Source organism: Periplaneta americana, chromosome 6 (assembly GCF_040183065.1).
Source record: "Periplaneta americana isolate PAMFEO1 chromosome 6, P.americana_PAMFEO1_priV1, whole genome shotgun sequence".
Taxonomy (NCBI): domain Eukaryota; kingdom Metazoa; phylum Arthropoda; class Insecta; order Blattodea; family Blattidae; genus Periplaneta; species Periplaneta americana.
Window position 1 is genome coordinate 177,291,362 of NC_091122.1, and position 24,945 is coordinate 177,316,306.

The following is a 24,945-nucleotide window of genomic DNA, read 5'->3' on the forward strand; positions in this document are numbered from 1 at the left end:
ACTTTCATTCATCCCCCACAGATAAATATCGACAGGAGTAGGATCTGGGGATCTTGATGGCCAATGCACGTGACCACCGCGACCAATCCATTGTTCGGAGATTGTGAGATTTACATGATGTGTTACTTGACATATAAAATGTACAGGGGCTCCGTCATGTTGGAAGAACAATCCCATTCTTTTAGCTAAGAGAACTACATACACGTCAGACTATGTAAGGAGAGCTACACGTACTATTTCTTTGTACGTAGTCATTTGTTGTGCCTTCATACCATTTGTAATGTTACGCATATCTCCACAACCATTGTAAATTTGACACATGTTTATACGAACATTTTACTTAGAGCAATCCATAGTACAATCTCTTGAAATGCTTACTATTCCTTATCTGAATCACTCTGTAGATAGAATTTATATCTTTATTGCTTTCTTAGAGTTCGTAAAAGCTATTTGTTTTTATCACAAATTTTTCATAAATTGTTAACGGAATAGAGCTTTACAGGATCCCAAAACTACGCCTGCGTTGCAGGTGAGCAAAGAAATAGGTCGAGAATAACAGGTCACATGACCTGACTGGAAGATGGTGAAATTATTTTCACATTGACCTTCTTCCGTCACAATCTTTATCTACTCAGATCTGTGTCGGCCTTGTAATTGACATATGTATTAATGTATTGATCTGCATTTCATAAACGTCTTGTTACATTTGCATGAAGTGTTGTGAAATTAATCTGTTTTTCTTCATCTCTTGTTTGAACATTGCCTACTACACAGTAGAGCTTTAACCGATAGGAGATGGGACAGATACTATTTCTCTAGCATAATCATTGATATTGAAAGGAACCCATACAGTTCATGTGAAATATTGATTGTTACATTACTGTAGAAAGGTGTAAGTAGGCCTAATTCTGTATGTAATAATTATTAGGTTTAATAGGTAAATATATACAGGGCATAAATGGTATAGGTGCTGAAATTTTGAAAGGTGGTAGATATCGTAACTAGAAACAAAAAAGTTTTAATAAAGTTTGTTCGAATCTCGATAATTCTCCAGCAATTTACGATAATTATATCTAATTCTAATATTTTCAGAAAAGATAGTAGTTTAAATTACAATATGACAAAAGACAATTGATTTTATGTTTAGAGAAACAAAAGAGCAATCTGAAGGCAGATACCGTTGTAAATAAAGAACAATTTAATAAATCAATAATTAATATCCTGCAAATCAAGATTTCAGGTATGACTCCCTGTAAAGTTGATTTGAATAATTTCGAGGGAAAAATTATTCCGGAGCCGGGTATCGATCCCGGGACCTTTGGTTTAACGTACCAACGCTCTACCACTGAGCTACTCGGGAACTCTAACCGACACCGATCCAATTTTTCCCTCTATATCCACAGACCTCAAAGTGGGCTGACAACCGTCAAGCAACCAACTTCGAGTGCACACTAATTTTTCCCTCTAAATTATTCAAATCAACTTTACAGGGAGTTATACCTGAAATCTTGATTTGCATAATACACGTCACTGTTCGTTAACAGAAAACCACAATTTAAGTCACACGGAGTTAGTGTGCACTCGAAGTTGGTTGCTTGACGGTTGTCAGCCCACTTTGAGGTCTGTGGATATAGAGGGAAAAATTGGATCGGTGTCGGTTAGAGTTCCCGAGTAGCTCAGTGGTAGAGCGTTGGTACGTTAAACCAAAGGTCCCGGGATCGATACCCGGCTCCGGAACAATTTTTCCCTCGAAATTATTCAATTAATATCCTGTTATATCATATTGTATGTATGTATGTATGTATGTATGTATGTATGTATGCATGTATGTATGTATGTATGTATGTATGTATGTATGTATGTATGTATGTATGTATGTGAGGTAAGAATCTATTTAATGATTTATACAGGGTGATTCACGAAGATTATGTAATACTGTAGGATGTGATTTCTGCCGTCATTCTGATGAAAAAAGTATATACAAACATATTTCAAGCCACCAGTGTAGCTCTGTCGGCTAAGGCGGTTGTCTACCGATCCGGAGTTCAGCTCGGGAGCAGGTTCGATTCCCGCTTGGGGTCATTACCTGGTCAGGTTTTTTCCTAGGTTTACCCCAACCGTAAGGCAAATGTCAGGCAATCTATGGCGAACCCTCGGCCTCATCTTGCCAAATATCATCTCACAATCACCAATCTCATCGACGCTAAATAACTTCGTAGTTGATACAGTGTCGTTAAATAACCAAGTAAAATAAATAAAATAAACATATTTAATATATTTTTAAGTTGAATTACGCCCTCCTGAATGTTAAACATAAACGTAGATATTATGAAGATTTAAGCATTTAAATTATTTACAACAATGATACTGGGTGTATTATAAATTCATTGAAGAACATTCAAGTTATTACTGACCTGTAAAATCTGTATTAAAGCCGGTTTTCAAAGATCCCACCTTTTGCAGCAATACACGTAGCCGCCCGCGTGTGAACTGAGCGCGTCGCATTCCCTAACTTCTGTTGTTCGGATGCTAGGTAGATACGTTATACCGGTGTTGAGATATCTCTAACCGTGATCCTGATATCACGAGATTTTGTGTCACTGCTATCAGCTGTACTGTAACACATACAGCTCCAGACGTCCAGAGAAAGAGAGAAGTTCACAAGAATGCGTGTTACGGAAGAAAAAAACTCGATTTTATCCGAAATTATTAAAAATCGGACACATGTATACAGAGTGCGAATTAAGATTTCTGATGAGGAGGGGATAGAATCCTAGATAGAGAATACCATACATAAAATTATTATCCTCATTCGATACGGCTCAACGCTTGGTTGCTCTGAGTTGCTTGTCTTGCATCTTAATCATAATAATAATTACGTCCATAAGCAGGGTTAAGATAAGATGTGTAATTCCTAAGTGACTGATTGTTGTCAGCTTGGCAGTGATGATAATACGTACATCAATTTTATTTTCTTTGCTTACTTTATACTTTATAAAAGGTCCACACCTGTGGAGTAACGGTTAGCGTGTCTGGCCGCGAAACCAGGTGGCCCGGGTTCGATTCCCGGTCGGGGCAAGTTACCTGCTTGATGTTTTTTCTGGGGTTTTCCCTCAACCCAATATGAGCAAATGCTGGGCAATTTTCGGTGCTGGACCACGGACTCATTTCACCAGCATTATCACCTTCATATCATTCAGACGCTAAATAACCTAGATGTTGATAAAGCGTCGTATAATAACCTACTAAAATACTTTATAAAGTATACTGGTATTAACAATTATATTTTGTGAGGGGGATAGAAGTTATTCCTGGCAGGGATGTTATATGAATTTATGAGAGGGGATAAATTTCCAACAGGGAGGAAATCCCCCCCATCTCCTCGTTAATTCGCAGCCTGTGTATATATGAACTTTTTTCATCAGAATGATGTCAGAAATCATATCCTAGAGTATTGCACAATCTTAGTGAATCACCCTGTATATTAATGAATTGAGGTCTAATTTAGTTGTTATTCAGTTATTTTATTACAATTTTTCACATAATGATGTAAATAATTATGCTAAAATAGTAAGAATTTTATCTACTTCAGTTTGTGGATAAAAAAAAAAACAAAACAAAAAACAAATCGAGCGAGTTGGCGTAGACGGTAGCGTTTGTGACTTGTATTCGGGAGGTCCCGGGTTGGCAAATCTGACTGGGGTTTGTCATGGTTTGGAAATTTACATACCTTGATTCATCACCGCAGTCACCAATATCATAAACATTAATCAAAATCTAAAATCGGTTACATGAACACAGGCCATCTACAATATACCTACAATAGAAACAGGTACTCAACAAGAGTAACCACGGCCTACTGGTATACCCATAGATTATAACACGCCATATGACCACAGATGTTAAAACGTGTATAAATAAACTTAACAAAAACAAAAAACAAATGATTAACAATAAGCAACGATGTGTTTCTAAAGATTCTAAATGTTTATTACCGGTTCTGAAAACTGCGATATATAACACGACAATACAATATTTATATAATGTTTTTCGTGTAATGTATCGTCATTTTTTGCTGGTATATATTACAGTGTATTGTGGGCCCTGCATTGTAACGTAATGTATGCTTTTATCGTATTGTAATGTACATATCTGCCTGTCGCAGGTTTTACATTGTTTTAGTGTAGTGTACTCCAAGGCCATATTTCGGACCTCCTCGACTAAAACTGAAAAATAAAGCAAAATAAATTAAATTAAGTAAGTAAATAAATTAACCAAAATTAACTTAACCAATGGAAATAAATTCATTTAATTATTAAACCAATTAATTAATAAAATGGAATATACATACAAATGAGATAATGGAAGTAAATAGTTTAAAATTTATTTTATTTTTTCGTTTATTTTATGAATGACAGCTAAATAAATAAAATGGTTGTTTGCTTTGCATAGCTGCACTGTAATATAAGTAACTGGTTATACAGTGGAAGGCGTCATAAGGAAGTAACACTACAAGCGCGCCTGGGCTTGGTTCACTCTGCTGCCGGGGCAATGCTGACGTCGTCCTTGCGGAGCTCGGCCTCGTACTTGATCCTGTACGATCCTTCGGGGTCGTACTTCGCCTCCAGCTTGGCCCAGTCCTCTTTCTTGTTGTCGATGAGGTAGTGGATAACTTTGGTGGACGCCGTCTTCTGCTTCTCACTGCATTTTGAACAGTCGGTCTCCAGTGCGTCTGGCAGAGTCTCTGAAACCGAACATCACTGTTGGTTCGTCACCATTTAATAATTATATACAGGGTCAGTAGAATTTTGTCAAGAGGAAGTCATTATTATAAAGTTCACGATTTACATTATCGATATTATTAATAATAAATATTCGAAGCCACCGGTATAGTTCAGGCGGTAGCGCGTTTTCCTGCTAAACTGCAATTGCTTTCGAACGTCGGTTCGATTTCCGCTTGAGCTGATTACCTGATTGGATTTTCTCCGAGGTTTTCCCCAACCGTAAGAAGAATATCAGATAATTCACGGCGAATCCTTAGCTATCACCAATCCCGTTGACACTAGACAATCCAATAGCTGATATAGCGTCGTTAAATAATCAGCTAGAAATCTTTCATATATCTTCAATTTCTTATATCCCATCTCTAGTATCTCATACCCCATATCTCTAGTATATCATACCCCATCTCTAGTATTTTTTATTTTATTTTATTGGGTTATTTTACGATGCTGTATCAACATCTAGGTTATTTAGCGTCTGAATGATATGAAGGTGATAATGTCAGTGAAATGAGTCCGGGGTCCAGCACCGAAAGTTACCCAGCATTTGCTCGCATTGGGTTGAGGGAAAACTCCGGAAAAAACCTCAACCAGGTAACTTGCCCCGACCGGGATTCGAACCCGGGCCACCTGGTTTCGCGGCCAGACGCGCTGACCGTTACTCCACAGGTGTGGACTATCTCTAGTATCTCATACCCAATCTCTCTAGTATCTCATACACCATCTCTAGTATCTCATACCTCATCTTTAGTATCTCATATCCCATCTGTAGTATCTCATATCCCAACTTTAGTATCTCATACCCCATCCCTAGTATCTCATACCTCATCTCTAGTATCTCATATTCCATCTCTAATATTTCATACTCCATCTCTAATATGTAATAACCCATCTCTAGTGTCCCATACCCTATCTCTTAGTATCTCATACGCCATCCACATTATCTCATACACCATCTCTAATCTCTCATACACCATCTCTAATATCTCATACACCATCTCTAATCTCTCATACACCATCTATAATCTCTCATATACCATCTGTAATCTCTCATACACCATCTTCGATCTCCAATAAACCATTTTCAGTGTCTCATAAACCATCTCCTATCTCCCATATTCTATCGGCAAGCTCTCATATCACTTCTCTAATCTCTCATACCCCATCTCTAATCCCTCAGACGGGCGCATGTATAATATCTCATATGAGCCGTTCAGAGCAGAAGTGGTGTAAGTCAAAAATGGATAATGAGGGTTAAAAAAAAAAACATTCTGTAAAATACAGCGCAAAGTAGCAATTAATATTCAATTTATTTAAAGTATTAATAGTCAGTGCATAGAAGAAGGACATATTAATTGCTACTTTGCGCTGTATTTTACAGAATTTTTACTTTAAACTTCAGTACTCAATTTTGACTTACATCACTTTTGCTCTGAACTGCTCATATGAGCCCATGTCTAATATCTCACACCACATCAAGTATCTCATACCCCATCTCTAATACCTCATGCTCTATCTCTATTAAATTATATCCCATATCTAATACCTCATATCACATCTCTAATAACTCATATCCTATTTGTAGTACCTCATATCCCACTTTAATCTATCATGTTCCAACTCCAACCTCTCACGTCTCATTTTTCGATCTCATCTCCCACTTCTTACTTCTATACTGTATCCCAACTTCTTTTAGGTGTCCAGTATGCATTATAGATCGTATTTCACTTCACTTCCTCTTCCGCAGATCAATAAGAAAATGATATTCCAGATCACTATGAAAATTTCTTCTGTCAGCAGACACGGGAAATGTTTAAACTTGGGTAATTTTATTTGGCTCCCTTCCCAGAGATTTGTAATTAAGGAAATTCTAGCAAAAACATTAAAAAGAGTACGTCGGTTTACATTCCCTGTAGTCTACTTGGACGTGTAATAGAAGTGTGTAAATAGAAAACTCTGAAATGCAGTCTTGTTATAGGCTACTTCGCAGAAGAAAAATCCTTCTCTGTCCCAGCAAGAAGTGAAGTGCAGTATATCAGGTTGTTATAAAATGCTATGGTTCAAATAGTATAATTTATTCATCATTAAAACAATGCCACCTCCTTCAACTTGCTTCTGTAGATGGCCATTTTCGTTGATAACTAGATACGTCTAGGAAAACAGAACAATTTTCTGAATCGTTGAACTAGTGACAAATAAGTTTCGTTTCAATTTCTTGGTTTTACTTTCCTTCTCTGTGGTCCATCCTTTCGTCTCCCCTCTTTCGTCTTGAATCTCTTCCCCCCCTCACTATCTCCTTCTCCCTCAACTTCCTTCTCTTTCGCTCTATCCTCTCCTTATGTTTTTTTCTATACTAAATGCGGTTGTATGCTTAAGCAATGAAGAGATGCAAATTATATTTCACTCATATTTTTATTGCTGTTAATAAATTACGCATCAAAGTTGCTCAAGCAAGTATTTTTTTTTTATTTAATACTTTATAAAGTTGCTATGATGGCCATGACGAGTGACCCAACGCCCTATGATTGTAAAACAACCTGCTGTATGACGGAATGATCACGAAGGCTTCTTTAAATGTTAAGAACTTAATGTCAGTTCACGCCCAGGAGAGGTTACAAAACAGCTTAACCAATAATAATACTTAAAATTTATCTAGTATGGTATAAGACTTAACGTTTTCGGACAGAGATCTGGCTCATTGCTGACACCTTTCCAAAAGAGTCCTACTGAGTGCTGGTTTCGTGTAAAGGTTTATACCCACCGAAACAGCAACACAGAAAAACATTGACGAGATAAGAAATAATTATCTTTTTTATTCTGGTTTTTCTCTCTTCGTCTTTTTCCTCTTTATTCTTTTGGTGTCGAGGTTGTATTACACCATTTTGTGTATCCTGTACCTCAGTCTAGATAACATACGTACTTCCTATTATAAGATCTCATGTTCGATTCTTAGCGTTGACAATAGAAATAGTTACAACTGACAAGATCAGTGTAAGAGGGTTCTCCAGGATTTATCTCATTTCCTTCACGTCGTTCACTCATATTGTCTCATCTCGTTAGCTCATATTATCTCATCTCATTCACTCGTACCGTCTTATCTTGTTGACTCGTATCTTTTCATCCCGTTCACTCATATCGTCTCTCAACTTTCACTCATATTGTTCCATATCTTTCACTCCTATCGTTTTATATATTTCACCATATATTCTCGTATCTTTCCAATGGCGAATTCTCCCAATGGCGATACACAAAGGCGGGAGTGCCGCAGGGCTCCGTATTAGGACCACTACTTTTCTCTATCTACATTAATGACGTATCAAAGAACTTACAGTATTGCCGATATCACCTCTATGCCGACGACCTACAACTTTACATACATTCCAGACCCAATACGATCAATGAATCGATTGACAAGTTAAATTGTGACCTAGCCACTGTCTCCACTTGGGCGGCCAATTTCGGACTCGCACTTAATCCAAGTAAGACTCAAGCCATAATTATTGGACATAAGCGTTTAGTTAACTCCCTTAATAACAGTAATCTTTCAGTTGTTACCCTTAACAACACGCTAATCCCATATTCATCTGTCGTAAAAAATCTTGGCTTCTTTTTTGATAATAATCTAAGTTGGAATGTTCAAGTTAAAGAAACGATAAAAAAAATCTGTTCCTCCTTTCACTCTTTGAGTCGCTTGAGAAACTTCTTGCCCCAGCAACTAAAACTTACCCTAGTACAAACCCTAGTAATGCCGCACTTCGATTATTGTGACGTTTTGTTAAGTGATCTAAGTTCTGAACTGTCAGTCAAGTTACAGCGAGCTCAGAATATGTGCGTCAGATACGTGTGCAACATCCGACGATATGATCATATATCACCGTCCTTCGCAAGTCTCTCGTGGCTCCGACTTAAAGAACGCAGAACTTTACACTCTTTGTCTTTACTCTTTCGAATTCTGCACACCTCAACACCAAATTACCTTTCGTCTCGTTTCTCTTATCTATATTCTAACCACGACGTAAATACCAGATCACTTATCTGTGGCACGCTAAATATACCTCTTCATAGAACATCTTGTTATTCCTCATCTTTTACAATATCCACCTCGCGTCATTGGAATTCCTTGTCACAAAGTATTAGGGGCTGCAAGACAACAAACACCTTTAAGAACAGCTTAAAAGATAACCTTATTAGCATTTCACTCCAATCATACTGATTTAAAATATTACTGACTACACTGTTGCTTTTTCTTTAGACATCATCCTGTTTGTGCTGCATTTTCAAAATTGTCTCATAATAATCTCTTTCTATTATCTAATATAATTTGAAATATATTAACATTCTATGTATTTTAGTTTAATTCTGCTACATAGTTTGTATTTCAGTGTTTAATTAATAGTTCATAGTATTTTGTTGTTTAATTCGTAAATAACTCTTGTATACACGTAAGTCTAATCTAAATCAAATTGCTGAATTCTTTGTAAGTTCATGCATATGTATATACTCTTTTTGCTGGTTGAGTGGAAGAGAAGGCCTTACGGCCTTAACTCTGCCAGCTAAAATAAATCATTATTATTATTATTATTATTATTATTATTATTATTATCTTTCATTCATATTGTCTCGTGTCTTTCCCTCATTTGGTCTCATATCTTTCGCTCGTATCATCTCGTATCTTTTGCTCGTATCATCTCGTATCTTTCGCTGGTATCATCTCGTATATTTTACTCGTATCATCTCGTATCTTTTACTCGTATAATCTCGTATCTTTTATTCGTATCATCTCGTATCTTTTACTCGTATCATCTCGTATCTTTTGCTCTATCATCTCGTACCTTTTACTCGTATCATCTCTTATATTTCGCTCGTATCATCTCGTATCTTTCGTTCATATCATCTCGTATCTTTTACTCGTATTATCTCGTATGTTTACTCGTATTATTTCGTATCTTTTATTTGTATCATTTCGTATCTATTGCTCGTATCATATTGTGTCTTTCGCTCGTATCATCTCGTATCTTTTACTCGTATCGTCTCGTATCTTTTACTCGTATCATTTTGTATCTATTGCTCGTATCATCTCGTATCTTTCGCTCTTATCATCTCGTATCTTTTACTCGTATCATCTCGTGTGTTTTGCTCGTATCATCTCGTATCTTTTACTCGTATCATCTCCTATCTTTCATTCATCACCTCATGTGTCACTTATACCGTCCTTCATCTTTCACTCATATCGTCTAGTATCTTTCACTCATATCGTCTCATATGTCTCACTCACATAGTCTCGTGTCTTTCACTCGTCTCGTCTCGTGTCTTTCACTCACATCATCTTGTGCCTCTCATTCATATCGTCTCTCATCTTTCACTCATATCCCCTCGTATATTTCACTCATATCATCTCATCTCGTCCAGTTCACTAATCTCATTCCTCTCATTTCTTTCAATGACTGTAATAGGCCTTAAGTTCTTATGCAGAAGAACTAAAGTTCTTCCGGGAATAAGATGATTTGAAAACGTATAGAATGTATAATAGAGAAGTGCGTGTTATGTTCGTTGCACCTTTTTTCTTTTGGAATGATATTTCGAAATATGTCGATTTCAACACTTGTTTAAGTGTACTGTTGAGGAAGGTAATTGCTAATTCTTGAAAATGGAAGAAAGAGTTTTTAGAGGTAGAATATTGTAGGGGAAACAAAAATGCTCTTAATATATTATATATTCAAAATACGTCCCTCTGACGCAGATCCCACAAAGTTTTCCTCATTTCTTTAGCGAGAATTCGCTACTGACGGTGCTACAACTGAATTATTTAAGAATTAAAACACTGCCTCCATCCAATAGGAACTCACATCCTTCTTGCATAAAAATGAATTAGAATTCATTACACATAATTGACACTGATTGTTTCAGCAAACTTGTTTCAGATGCAAATGTAAGTTTGCATGTCTGTAATTGCTTGTTATTGCTTCATAGTTTAAAAAAAAAGCAGCCATTCCAACAGCGTTGCTGCAGGACATCCTTCTCTTTGGCGTCGTTCCATGATACTCACTCTTGAGCTCCGCAGCGTCCGGTGTGCAGGGTCCATTATCCAGCATACACTTCACGTAGTTCCTCAGAAGTCGATCGCTCTGCAAGATCTCGTCTACGTCTATGTTGTCCCATCTGCAAACGTCAAAGTAACAAGAGTGAAGTTAGTCGTTACTTTTCTACACACTCTAGCTATCTGTCGGTAGAGAGCACGAATTTATTAACTGAGGAATTGCAGGTACTTCCTCTACAAAGAAAGTCAAGCTTGCTACAGTCGCTATCGCTTCAGGAAACGAAGAACCATTCAGAGGAAAGTAGCCATCAATGGACCAGCTAACGATTTCTTATTTTATCTAACAAAAGCAATACCTTAAAATTCCGTTCATAATCTTGAACAATTATATTACTAAGAGCCCGGATGTTTAGGCATTTATTTTAGTTAAAATAGGCAGGCAAATAGGCACTAAAACAATAAAAATAGGCAGTGAAATAGCATGTATTATTCATGGAAACATACAAAAAATAGACAAATACTTAATAAACTATCCCATACAGTACTCACTTTCCTTGGTTACATGTCACAACAATATGCTTTTTTAAGTTGTCAACTGTCATAGTGAGCTGCCTGTCAGAGAGAACGTTTTTCATGGAAAAAAAAAAGAAAAGATTTTTCTACTTCTACTGAAGTGATTGGAGCAAACTTAAAAAAAAAAAAAAAAAACTTATTTCAGAAGACTGTCTCTACTTTCTTTCAGAGCTCGGAAAATACCGACTGATTTTTCTCAAAAAGAGGGGTGTGGGAACGGATTAGAGACGTCAAAGTATACGTGACTTGTGCGTGCAAGCGACAACAGTAACGGGACCTGGAGACTTGCTTTTAATACTTCCCTCATCCCCTTTCTTTCGCTTGGTGAACCCCGAAGTGACCTGAGCACTAAGGGTTATACTACAGTCTACTATATACAGTCGCGAAGCTTGAGGTGATTTTTTGCAAATCTCGTGATAAAGCGCTCCAAGCGGTTAGCAACTAGAATCAATAGACTGTCCACGGTCGACTTTGGACTATGTCGTATTTCCATCGAGTGCTAGCTCGTTGCGTATTTCACGTTGATGCTTGTGAAAATGTTCCTTATTGGTTTTAATTAAAATGTTAATGGCTAAAATACAATAATTGGATTAATAATATTTTACTAGAGACGTAGAAAAATTAATTTTGATTTAATGAAATTTATTGATCACGTTTTATTTTCAATTCTGGTGGGATTATTATTGCTTAGGCCTACTTTTTTTTTCAAAGGATATGTTTTTAATTATAGCTGTTAATTTTGTTGTTATTTTTATTTGTTACTTTACTAGAGACGTAGAAAAGTCTGTTACAATAAAATTTATTGATCACGTTTTATTTCCAATTCTGGTGTGATTATTATTGCTTAACCTCATCCCACTTTGTTAACTACGTAAGCCTGCACTACAAGTACCGGTACACGTAAGTTACTCCTTTAATTCATATTTCCATTATTATTGTTGTAAAGGGAAATGAAAATTAATATTTATTGGTTTCATAGTTAATTATCGCTATAATCTTGAATGAGTGAAGCTATTATAGTAAATTTCAGTTCGTTTAGCACAAACAAAAATAATATTAACCTATTTCTTGCAGGTATCTTCGAGTTTATGGTGGAATTTAATATACTTCATTAAAATAATAAATTAACTTTATGCATTTAATATTTCAATAATGGAAGGAAGGTGTTAATTTTTCCAAAAGAACACAACGAAAGTGTAACATATTTTGTCGTCTACTAGGAGAGAGATCTGCGATGATGAGGCGATAGTAGCGATCCTAGTGGTGGGCAACTACCCATGTTTGCATTTTTACTACATATTGAGCTTCGCGACTGTATATAGTAGACTGTGGTTATACTGTTCAAATATCTTTGTTAAATGACGTAAAAGATGGAATAGATAGGGGAGAAAAGTTTACGACTTCTTGGAAACGTATGTATCTTAACTATTGTGAATGCTCACATTTAAATATATTTATTTTAACAATATTTCCGTTGTCGTTCTCGTTTCCGTTCCCGGCTTATATTGAACCAGCCTTTACGTGAACTTGTAAGAAAAGTTTTACAAAAATAAAAATAAAAGACATGATGCTCTTGCTGAGATGATTGACTCCTTGGTTATTATGAAGCTGGAAGTGGAAGGAGGGATAAAAAAATCTCGTTAAATCATTCGCGTAGGTACCCAGCATCTCCTTGGGCGTCATTTTGTTTTTTGTTGCACGAAGCACGCGAAAGAAGCAGCAACAGTTAGTACGGCCTTATCCCGCATCTCGTCTGAATTTGAAGGCACAAGTTGTCCAAATATCCCTAGCCTGATCTAGACACGAGATTCTAGAATTAAAATCTAAGGGCCATATTCATAGATATTCTTAGCGCGGGCTTCCGGTGGATGATCAGCGAACTAACGTTTTTCGTATTCATAAACCAGTGTTAGCGATATGATATTATATGAATCCTGTACAAGTAATCAGTCGATAGCCGGGGCTAGTTTAGCACGCTCGTAGCGCGGGCTAGCGAAATGTCTATGCATAGCACCCTTACAGACTATTTGTGGAGGTTGCGAACAAAACCCGTCATTTCCAAAATAGTATTTTTTTTTTTCAGGAAATAGAAAAAACTTTATTGAACTTTCACTTTACCCGAAATTGAACGACAATTTTGTATGTCGTGCATGTTACGTCCGTTGTCCTAAGGGTGCAAATAATCATAATTTTAGTCATTTTCTTTGCATTTTATAGATAAAAATATGTCGGAAATGTCAGGTTTCGTTTGAAAATAACAGGGAAATTTCACATTTGTTCAAAAAATCTATTTGACATTTATGCAGTAAAATATACACGTCACTTACATTAACTGTATCATGGAGTAACGAATATGACTTTACAATCTTTCAGTTATAGAAGTCCAGAGTACAGAGACCCTACATTTCCATATATATATTTACTTACAAATGGCTTTTAAGGAACCCGGAGGTTCATTCCCGCCCTCACATAAGCCCGCCATTGGCCCCTATTCGGTGCAAGATTAATCCAGTCTCTATCATCATATCCCACCTCCCTCAAATCCATTTTAATATTTTCCTCCCATCTACGTCTCGACCTTCCCAAATGTCTTTTTCCCTCTGATCTCCCAACTAACATTCTATATGCATTTCTGGATTCGCCCATACGTGCCACATGCCCTGCCCATCTCAAACGTCTGGATTTAATGTTCTTAATTATGTCAGGTGAAGAATACAAAGCGTGCAGTTCTGTTGTGTAACTTTCTCCATTATCCTGTAACTTCATCCCTTTTAGCCCCAAATATTTTCCTAAGAACCTTATTCTCAAGCACCCTTAATCTCTGTTCCTCTTTCAAAGTGAGAGTCTAAGTTTCACAACCATAAAGAACAACCGGTAATATAACTGTTTTGTAAATTCTAACTATCGGGTTTTTTGACAGCAGACTGGATGATAGAAGCTTCTCAACCGAATAACAGGCATTTTCCATATTTATTCTGCGTTTAATATCCTCCCGAGTGTCATTTATATTTGTTACTGTTGCTCCAAGATATATGAATTTGTCCACCTCTTGGAAGGATAAATCTCCAATTTTTATATTTCCATTTCGAACAATATTCTGGTCACGAGGCATAATCATATACTTTGTCTTTTCGGGATTTACTTTCAAACCTATCGCTTTACTTGCTTTCAGTAAAATTCTCGTGTTTTCCCTAATCGTTTGTGGATTTTCTCCTAACATATTCACGTCATCCGCATAGACAAGCAGCTGATGATGTCAGTTGGCAGCACTGTACACCACCATATTGGCGAAAACCGCTAGTTCAAGATGTAGGGTCGACTGTACCTGTGGTCCAGAATGGAGGTTCGTGCTGTAATTCGATTTCTGAAAGCGAAGAAAGTCTCAGCTGCGGGAATCCATCGTCAGTTGGTGGGAGTCTGTAGACAGTGTGGGCGTGACACATGAAGCTCATAATTTGGAACCGGCCGAGTGACTACACGGAGAGGAAGACAGGACAGAGAAAAGAACGCGCCTTGAATGTGCGTTATTGGAGAACAGAACTGGCCGTTAACGATCTTCAGATTGACTTGAATCTGTAGGCTAACGTGGGACAAATGGGATAACAGGGAAATGCCGAAATTTGTGTAGGGAGAGACGTTAACCGTGGCACCTCTATAAGGCCTTTAAGCGATCCGACAGATTGTGTACCCTTCTCTTGTTTTCCCTGATGATAGAACCAATACATATTCAGTATTACCAATTTGCCAACTGAAATGTAGTCGACAAATAGTAGTTCAGAGATAGCTAGGTTCCTTTTTGTCGCTAGAGGTTGATGAAAAGTCTATAAATCCCTACTTAACAGTGGCGGCTCCTGCATATTTCTTAAGAGGAGGAAAGAAGTTAACAGCACGAAATGACACCTTCTTGAATGAAACATGCTACAAATTAGCCTACATGCATACATGTAAGACCAGGTAGTGTTGGGGTTGGCCTTCCCTTCTGTATAGCAATAATCTGTTCTTGTAAACTGAGTTTCCTAAATTGTCCAAAATATATTATGTTTTCACTTCCATTCATTGTTGAATAATTGCGCAAATTAACAATTACAAGGAAATTCACAACCTCGTAGCATTTTTCGAGCACACTACAGCATCACACGTGTTGGAAGAGACTAGTTACCAACTCGTAACCGGAACCGTTTTACGGAAATGGAAATGCGAATGGGAAATAATCTGAGGAAAGCGAGAACATTGCACCCACCCACGTGTCTGTGTTGCCACATTACATTTTACAAGTTCAGTATCACATGCTTTTGAAGAATGTCAGTTCTTGTAAAGTCATACTATCATTATTGTTCAAAGCTGCCGGTGGCCGATTAATTTTTTATGTTAAAAATGATGTAGTTTGGAGTACCTACTTTCAATTTCAAATATATTTGTACAAAACTGACAACTTGGCTGTTGCCCTGTCTAATAAACAATGAACAGAAGTGGATTTCAGGGGCCAACTACGTAGAACTACTTCCTCTTTGTTTTACATAAACCCGACTTTAAATTTCAAATATCCACGAAAGTTTCAAACCATGAATAGTAGCCTATATAAAGTGCAAATGAATAATATTTTTGATTTATAATTTTAAAAAAAAAGTTTACATGGTGTCTTTCATAGTGTTGCGTTAAAACTGTTTTTGTTGTGTCTCCTCCTAGATGTGTTATAGTCTGGTTGAATGCAGCATCGTTAGATGGCAGCGGTAGCGAGCTTGCTGCACGACCAGTCGGTTTCTATTTCCCGCCCATGACTGATTCAGAAGAGGATCTCCTCCCTCTCCGTTCATTTACTTGCTTTAAAGCTCTGCTTCTTTCTCTGGCCGCTAGTGCGCTGTTGTCTTTGTGTGTTAACTGCAGTAGAGGAGGAATGGAGTGCCTTTCCTCCACACAGGCAATCTCGTATCTTTTTCACAGTTTTCTACAGCACGTCGTTTAAAACTCGATCAACCGAGTTTTTCTTATAGTTGTGAACTTAAAAATTATCGAATCTTCCTCGAATTTCAAGGCACATATTTTATTTGGTATTTACTTTCAAAAGAAGAAAATGTGAGGAGGACGTTCCTCCCTTCCCTCCCCCGAGGAACCGCCACTGCTACTTAACGAATTAGAAAGATACCAAATTTACTCGCTTAGCTATTAGCCTCCCTCACATATAAGATCCCTTTCCACTTTAAGAGCAAAATGTAAAAAAATAAATATGTATTAGCATATTAGACGACTCGAACATGTTCAATAGAAAGCTCTAGGTTCTGAATTTCTGCCTAAGACTTTTACACAATAGTGTACATCAGCCGTGGCGAAAATGTGACTCACGAGCACATTGTGGCTCGCAATGATAGCTAAGCGCTTCCTACCTCCCACAACCCTCACCCTGTCACTCACTGGAGTCAAACTCCGTTCCATTTGTATTTGTCTCTAACCTGCGAGTGACGTATCGTCGCAATGTCTCTCTCGAAACCATGTACCTCTACAAAAACGAAAGTTCCAAGTAGGATGGGAGGACGCATTTTTGCTGTCAATATGATGAGTATATTAAATGTATGGTTTGTTCACAAGTATTACGAGGAAAACGGTTGTATAACATAAAACGGCGTTATACTACATGTTACTGATGAAACATTAAAAGGTTAAGTATTATTATTATTATTATTATTATTATTATTATTATTATCATCATCATCATCGTACGTCGATCCTTTTTCAGCAGATGTACGAATAATGCGGTTAGCTCTTCAATTTGAACTCACTGATTTACTATGTGATGTTAAATGAAAGCTAGATGTAAGGACTTGACAAATGTTGAACTTTTCAAATCTTGCCAAAAAATAAATATCCGAAGTTTCGTTCTTTCGCTTGCTCTTTTGAAGTCATGTTCGCTGCAACTTACGTTTGTGAAAAATTATTTTCAAGAATGAAAACAGTAAAAACCAAATTTATATCACGACTGACAGACAAATATCTTCGCGATCAACTACGACTGGCAGTAAGTAACATAATTTCTGATTTTGAAACTCTGTCGCAGACATTCTGAAGACAGTTAATTTTAGGTTGTGATAATGTGTGCTATGTTTTATTGTTCATTTCTTCCTTCGTTACACGTACTAAACATTAGTTTGTAACCATGTACAGTGAAACCTGTCTAAAGTGGCCATCTGAAGTTACCTTGTAAAATGGCCGTTTTGTCAGGTGGCCGCTTGATTAAGGTTGCGGTTTTTTTTTATGAATCAGCATGAAAGTACTGAATTTCATTGACTTTTTAGTACCGGTACTGTGCGTGTACAACAAACGTGCATATTAATGTCAGCCTCTTCCATTCTTGCAACTAGCCTTTACAAAACTCGCTTGCGGTACCTCAGTTTATGACTGGACAATACCTTGATCAAGGGGCTGGAGGTATGATGTCGTATTTGGGGGAAGAAACGGCAATTTCACGGATCACATTGCGATTTTGTCGTATAATCTTGGAATTGAAATCGCATAGCTAATTCTCAAACAATGATGATGTCATCCAAGCTTTATTGTTGGCAGTCCACTTCACCTCCAATAAGTCCATATCAACATTTTTCAAACATCTCGGTTTCAATGATTTCCCTATCATTAAAGTGGTTCTTTTTTTCTGCAGCATTACAACAAAAGAACAGGGTTATTCTGTCTTGCCAACTTCCCCCCTTTACACTCTTTTTTCTTAAAACTTAAAGTTTTTCTGGGGAGGGCCCTGAAAAGAAATCTGTTTCGTCAACATTGTAAATGTCTCTGAGTTCATATTCAGCAAGAATTGAAGGCAGTCTATTTTTTCCATTCTTCAATAACATTGGTTGCAATGTCGCCTCCTTCACCATACAGAACGAAATGCAATGTTATGCCGTTTTCTAAAGCACTCTAATCACCCATTACTAGCAACAAAATTGCTTACATTGAGTTCTTTGGCAATTTCAAGAGCTTTCTCTTGAATCATAGGCCCACTAGCTGGCAATTTCTTCGCTGGCAATTTCGTAAACGAAATCATTCACATTACTAAACACAGATTCTCTCTTCCTTTTTTGGCCACCACGCATATTTTTCTCCCATCCTTTTGATATTGCATCTTTATTCTTAATTATACCGTTTTTTTGTGTCCTTCCACATTTGAATATTTCTGCAATTTTTCTCCCTTCTCACTTTCTTTAATTATTTTTCGTCTCACCTCTAAACTTAACACTACTCTAGATTTATTGTTAGACATGATTTCTCTCTCAAACTAACTTCACAGTTCCTCTGAATCAACTGAATGAAAAGAAGAAAAATTTGTAAAACCTGTTCCAAAAAGAGAAAGATAGAAAGAGGAAAGAGAAAAAAAATTCGAATGGTTAACTACTGACCTGAAGCATACTGTGACATTTCCGATAGAAAACGTCCGTGTTTCAATCCTTTAAAAACGAGTAAGAATTTATAGCTGTGCAGGGTCGAAGTGGAAAGTGACAAAAGAGTCATAAAACAGTAACCAACTAACCCCAAGATATGGAGGGTGTACTGTTGTACACTTAGGTATTGTCCTCTAACCATCAAAAAAATAGGTCAGACAGTATCCGTGAAAAGATTTTCGTTGGACAGCGACCGTTATAGTCAGGTTCCAATCCAAATAGACCCCGGTCGCTGGCCGGCGCATGAGGTGGCCGCTAAATAAAGAGAGAATTTGTATTGATCTTATGGAAAATGGAATTGGTTCCAGAGAAAATTAGCCTTTTGGCCAGGTGGCCGTTCAAATGAAGTGACCGCAAAGGCAGGTTTCACTGTACTGTATAAAATTATATTTAAGGAAAATGATAATCCGTTAATAAGTCAGACAGTTGCTTCACTTCCCCTTCGGGTGTCCGCCTCCCTTCATAGGTGCTATGCACTTTGCAGGTTACACAGTGGCTGGGCGCACGATCACATTTTCGCCGCGACTGGTGTACATTATCAGTCACAAATTAATGATCATGGAAAGATTGCAAGGTAAAATCCGCCTCTGAAATCATCCTCTATCCCGTTGTGCCGTTACTACTCCAATTGTCCTCCCGCTGATAGAAAGGAACAATATCTGTTTTTGGAATGTAGACTTTCACAGCCGGCGCTATATGGATCGATGTTATCCGGGCTAAAGGGCCGTGGTCTGTTGGCGCTGTTGCTACCATACGTTCCGTCTGCTGCTCCGGCAGACATCGTCAGTGGTGTGGCACACGGGAGCGCAAAGATCTCCTTAGTGTGCCGGTCTGTTTTTGTCTGTTTATCCTTAAACTACCTACCGTACTCTCTGTCCCGTTAGTTGTTTCATTGTCACAGAACATACAGAGAGATAAATTCCCTTTCTTCTTCTACTGATGGTATCAGTTTTTGCATACCGTACTTCTGAAGTCAGTCATTCATAGAAAGAGATCAGTGTCACGTGTGAATGTAAAAATGTACAAGAAGCCACCGTGTTATACTTTGTCATTTAAATTGAATGCAATTGACTTCGCGGTGAAAAAGTATTGGCATTTTAAAAGCCCGTAATTTCTATATCTAGGCCTAACGTTACCTAACTTCGAGAACATTAATTTCTTACACATACGCATATAAGAGCTACCATAAGTTTTTGCATTTAGAAAAAGAAAAAAAGAGGTCTAATACGAGAGTAAAAAAAATGTGGTCCAAAAACTGTTAAAAATTTACCAGATTTAGCGAAAAACTGCTCAATTACCCGGCCCCGGAACAATTTTTCCCTTGAAATTATTCAAATCCGCTTTACAGGGAGCTTCACCTGAAAGACTAGATTTGCATAATATATACGTTACTGTGTACGTTAACAGAAAACCACAATTCCAAGTCACACAGAGATTGTGTGCACTCGTTGTGGGTCTCTGGCGTTTCGTCAGCCCACGCGAGTTGTGTGGATATAAAGGGAAAAGTTGAGACGGTGTCGGGTGGAGTTCCCGGGTAGCTCAGTGGTAGAGCGCTGGTACGTTCAACCAGAGGTCCCGGGATTGATACCCGGCCCCGGAACAATTTTTCCCTTGAAATTATTCAAATCCGCTTTACAGGGAGCTTCACCTGAAAGACTAGATTTGCATAATATATACGTTACTCTGTACGCTAACAGAAAACCACAATTCCAAGTCACACAGAGATTGTGTGCACTCGTTGTGGGTCACTGGCGTTTCGTCAGCCCACGCGAGTTGTGTGGATATAAAGGAAAAAATTGAGACGATGTCGGGTGGAATTCCCCGGTAGCTCAGTGGTAGAGCGCTGGTAGGTTCAACCAGAGGTTCCGGGATCGATACCCGGCCCCGGAACAATTTTTCCCTTGAAATTATTCAACTGCTCAATTGTCAGCACTGTATATAGCTCCGAAATGATGGGTGTTTTGCACCTTTGACACGATAAAAAAAAACGCAGAATTTTCGCACCAATTTCTTAAAGTTGGTTCAGCCAGTCATATCACCAAAATGTGTTGGATTTTGACAGTATAGGCCCTTCTTTTAAACTGTAATATGAAATAACGTTTCAACTCCAGCACTCAGTGATCACTTGTATGTCGTCATGACTGTCCAATTGTTAGAGCACTGTGTTCATAATCCTGTTTCGATTCCTGGCGTACACCCTATTTATGACTTGGATTGAACATGCCCGTGGTCTAGGTAACACAGAGGTTTTCTCGGAGCTCCAGTTTTCCTGTATCATTCCAAAAAATCTCCATCATTTCATCACATTTTTGGTGTAGCGCAGACCAGTCTCCTATAGCGCAACCTGGATAACGACTCTGTCAGTAAATTGGTTTAGCCTACGTAACTGGTTTCGGAAGGGCGAAAAACGAACAGCCAAGTACCCGCTATTAGAAAAAAAATTATCACTTGTATTCAATCAATTTGACTTTCCGTAGTAAAGCCTATAGTGAGATTCTTGTAAAGTTCCTAAAAAAAAAAGACAATATGGCTGTCTTTTCAATGTTGCCAACTGCTAACAGATATGACCAAAGCAGGTAAATGACATTGCTATGTACTGAAAAAATGAAAGTAGGAGCTATAATAATAATAATAATAATAATAATAATAATAATAATAATAATAATAATAATGATAATAATAATGTTCGTGTATTCATTCATTCATTCATGATTGATTGATGTGGTATAGAAACTTCAAAATCATTGTTTTGACTAAACAGTTTACAATTCATGAGACCTAACCTAAAAATTTATTTTGTTTCACCACTGGAAATGATCAGCACTAAGTCCGAAAACTGAATACTACATTAAAATGTAAACTGTTTATTAATTACTTTTTAGTTGATATTTTACGACGCTTTATCAACTGTTGTAGTTATCTAGCGCCTGATTGAGATGAAGGTGATAATGCTAGCAAAATAAGTCCAGGGTCCAACATCGATTTTTTTCCTGAATCAGGTAACTTGTCCCAAATAGGGTTTGAACCCAGGCCCCTTCGTTGCACGATCAGACGTGCTAACAGTTACTCCACACCTGTGCACTTTATTTATTAGTAATTATTGTAATAGTTATTAATAGTAATATAAATTACGTCTAAATTTTAAGTGTAACTCGCTAGTAACTTCCGTTTCTTTAAAGTTGGCATCTTCTTCAAAGGCAAAGAATACTGCCAACATAACAGTTAGAAAATAACTGTCAGATGATGTGTTTTTCAATACAAAAATTCGAAACAAAGTTTGAAAAGGAAAATTCAACGTGACACCTAGAAAAACACTATAATCCACTAGCATGTCTATTAATAGGGGGGGGATCTTAGTAAGAAGATCTGACTGTAAAAAGTTACGAGATTATCTGCGGGCAGTAAAACTCCGTGCGAGCAGTAGAAGGTAATGGAAAAATCATATTGCAGAGAGAATAGAACATAAATAACTTACAACCACAGATTTCATTCACTGTAGCCGAGATTTTCTTTTATTTTCTTTTAGTCAACTGTCCGAAGACAGGTCTGAACCTCACAAGTGATACCAAAAAGGCACCACTTAAGAGGCAACTAGGCCAGGAGATAACGAGGTAGAGTGGCCAGTTCCTTCCCCCCTCCATTGCATACAACGCCAACTAGCTACATATTAAATTAATCAGACTTCAGATGCATACAAACAGATTTTAACACAAAAATATATTTTATAATTTACATGTTGACAAACGTGGACTACTATTTCAATATTTGCACAATAATTACTTACTTACTTACTTACTTTTAAGGAACCCGGAGGTTCATTGCCGCCCTCACATAAGCCCGCCATTGGTCCCTATCCTGATCAAGATTAATCCAGTCTCTATCATCATATCCCACCTCCCTCAAATCCATTTTTATATTATCTTCCCATCTACGTCTCGACCTCCCAAAAGGTCTCTTTCCCTCCGGCCTCCCAACTAACACTCTATATGCATTTCTGGATTCCCCCATACGTGCTACATGCCCTGCGAATCTCAAACGTCTGGATTTAATGTTCCTAATTATGTCAGGTGAAGAATACAATGCGTGCAGTTCTGTGTTGTGTAACTTTCTCCTGTAACTTCATCCCTCTTAGCGCCAAATATTTTCCTAAGCACCTTATTCTCAAACACCCTTAATCTATGTTCCTCTCTCAAAGTGAGAGTCTAAGTTTCACAACCATAAAGAACAACCGGTAATATAACTGTTTTATAAATTCTAACGTTCAGATTTTTTTGACAACAGACTGGATGATAAATGCTTCTCAACAGAATAATAACAGGCATTTCCCATATTTATTCTGTTTTTAATTTTCTCCCGAGTATCATTTATATTTGTTACTGTTGCTCCCAGGTATTCGAATTTTTCCACCTCTTCAAAGGATAAATTTCCAATTTTTATATTTCCATTTCGTACAATATTCTCGTCACGAGACATAATCATATAGCACAATAATTAGCACTGAAAAACAAATATATTTCTCACGACTAAAATAATTTTACTACCCGTTACTTTTAAAAGTATTGCTAACGATTTATGTAACATTACGGAACTTTTTTCTCTTAAACCAGTACATATATTCAGTGATCACGAAATTAGTAAGCCTTCTCTTCTGAACTATTGTTTAACAGATACATGCTGACGTTATATCACACACACCAATACAACACTAGGAGGAATAAACCTTTCCAGTTGTAATATTGAATTTATTCAACTTCATTTGCATAGGTGAAAGTCTGGATCAGATGTAAATCGTACGTGACACGTTGTTACTATAGCAACTGCAGTACAACTAAAGCTACAAGCAGTCCGCTGCCTTTTTAAGGGCATGGACGAAAGCCTGACCTGGTAGTGTATTTTTCTTCTTGTGGAAGCCCACTTCTGCAGAGAGGCGTTGCTGCCAGTAACACAAAACACACAGTCGCGACACAGCCTGCCATGTTGTTCCTGCCTCACTCTCCAAACCACGAGTCATCATTACTTTATACTGTACAACTAAATTGCCGTCGGAAACTATGCCAACCAATCGCCTGTATGGACCTTGTGTGCATTACCAACGAGATTTCCACATTCAGGTTCAACAAATCAGACGCACATTAAATTACACACGGGTTTTATCTTCATTATTCAAATCTTCTGCACGACAGGCACAGGAGTTTGCTGATGTTATTCCTTTGTTTACTGCTTGATGCGCAAGAAAATTGACTGCAATTGCGTGTCCGAGATTCTTATCGCACAATAACTTACACTTGATTCATCAGAATGAGTGGGAAATTGTGTTCTTCAGTGTTGTAATATCCTGTGGCTGCCACATTCATGCAAGGAAGAAGGCTTCTCACAAGTGGGAAGCGCAGAACCTATGTCGAAAAGATATACTACTCGAGATTCTGATGTATATAATATTTGTAGACCGCAAATGTTGCAAACACATGCCTTAGTGTTTTAATTAAGTGTTATGCAAATGAATGATTGAATGAATGATTGACTGAATGAATGAATGATTGACTGAATGAATGATTAACTGAATGAATGAATGAATGACTGAATGAACGAATGACTGAATGAACGAATGACTGAATGAACGAATGGTTGAATGAACGAATGGCTGAATGAATGAATGGCTGAATGAATGAATGACTGAATGAATGAATGACTGAATGAATGAATGAATGAATGAATGAATGAATGAATGGCTGAATGAATGAATGGCTGAATGAATGGCTGAATGAATGGCTGAATGAATGAATGAATGGCTGAATGAATGGCTGAATGAATGAATGGCTGAATGAATGAATGAATGGCTGAATGAATAAATGGCTGAATGAATGAATTGCTGAATGAATGAATGAATGGCTGAATGACAATGAATGAATGGCTGAATGACAATGAATGAATGAATGAATGGCTGAATGAATGAATGGCTGAATGAATGAATGGCTGAATGACAATGAATGAATGACTGAATGAATGAATGAATGAATGAATGAATGATTGAATGAATGATGACTGAATGAATGAATGACTTAATGAATGAATGAATGCATTTAGTCATTTTGTCCGTTAAAGGGCTAGGTCTCCTAAAAGAGGGGTG

The 24,945-nt window shown here is 37.4% G+C and overlaps 1 protein-coding gene across 1 annotated transcript; it reads right to left on the reverse strand.

The window, feature by feature from the left end:
* Window positions 1-4,372: 4,372 nt before the first annotated feature.
* On the reverse strand, window positions 4,373-24,138 carry LOC138702074 (ejaculatory bulb-specific protein 3-like). The gene is made up of 3 exons (XM_069829614.1): window positions 23,700-24,138; window positions 10,828-10,940; window positions 4,373-4,744 (listed from the first exon to the last, which is right to left on the reverse strand). Exons 1-3 carry the CDS (start codon window positions 23,792-23,794, stop codon window positions 4,533-4,535), a joined length of 420 nt encoding a protein of 139 aa, XP_069685715.1. The 5' UTR covers window positions 23,795-24,138; the 3' UTR covers window positions 4,373-4,532.
* Window positions 24,139-24,945: the final 807 nt, after the last annotated feature.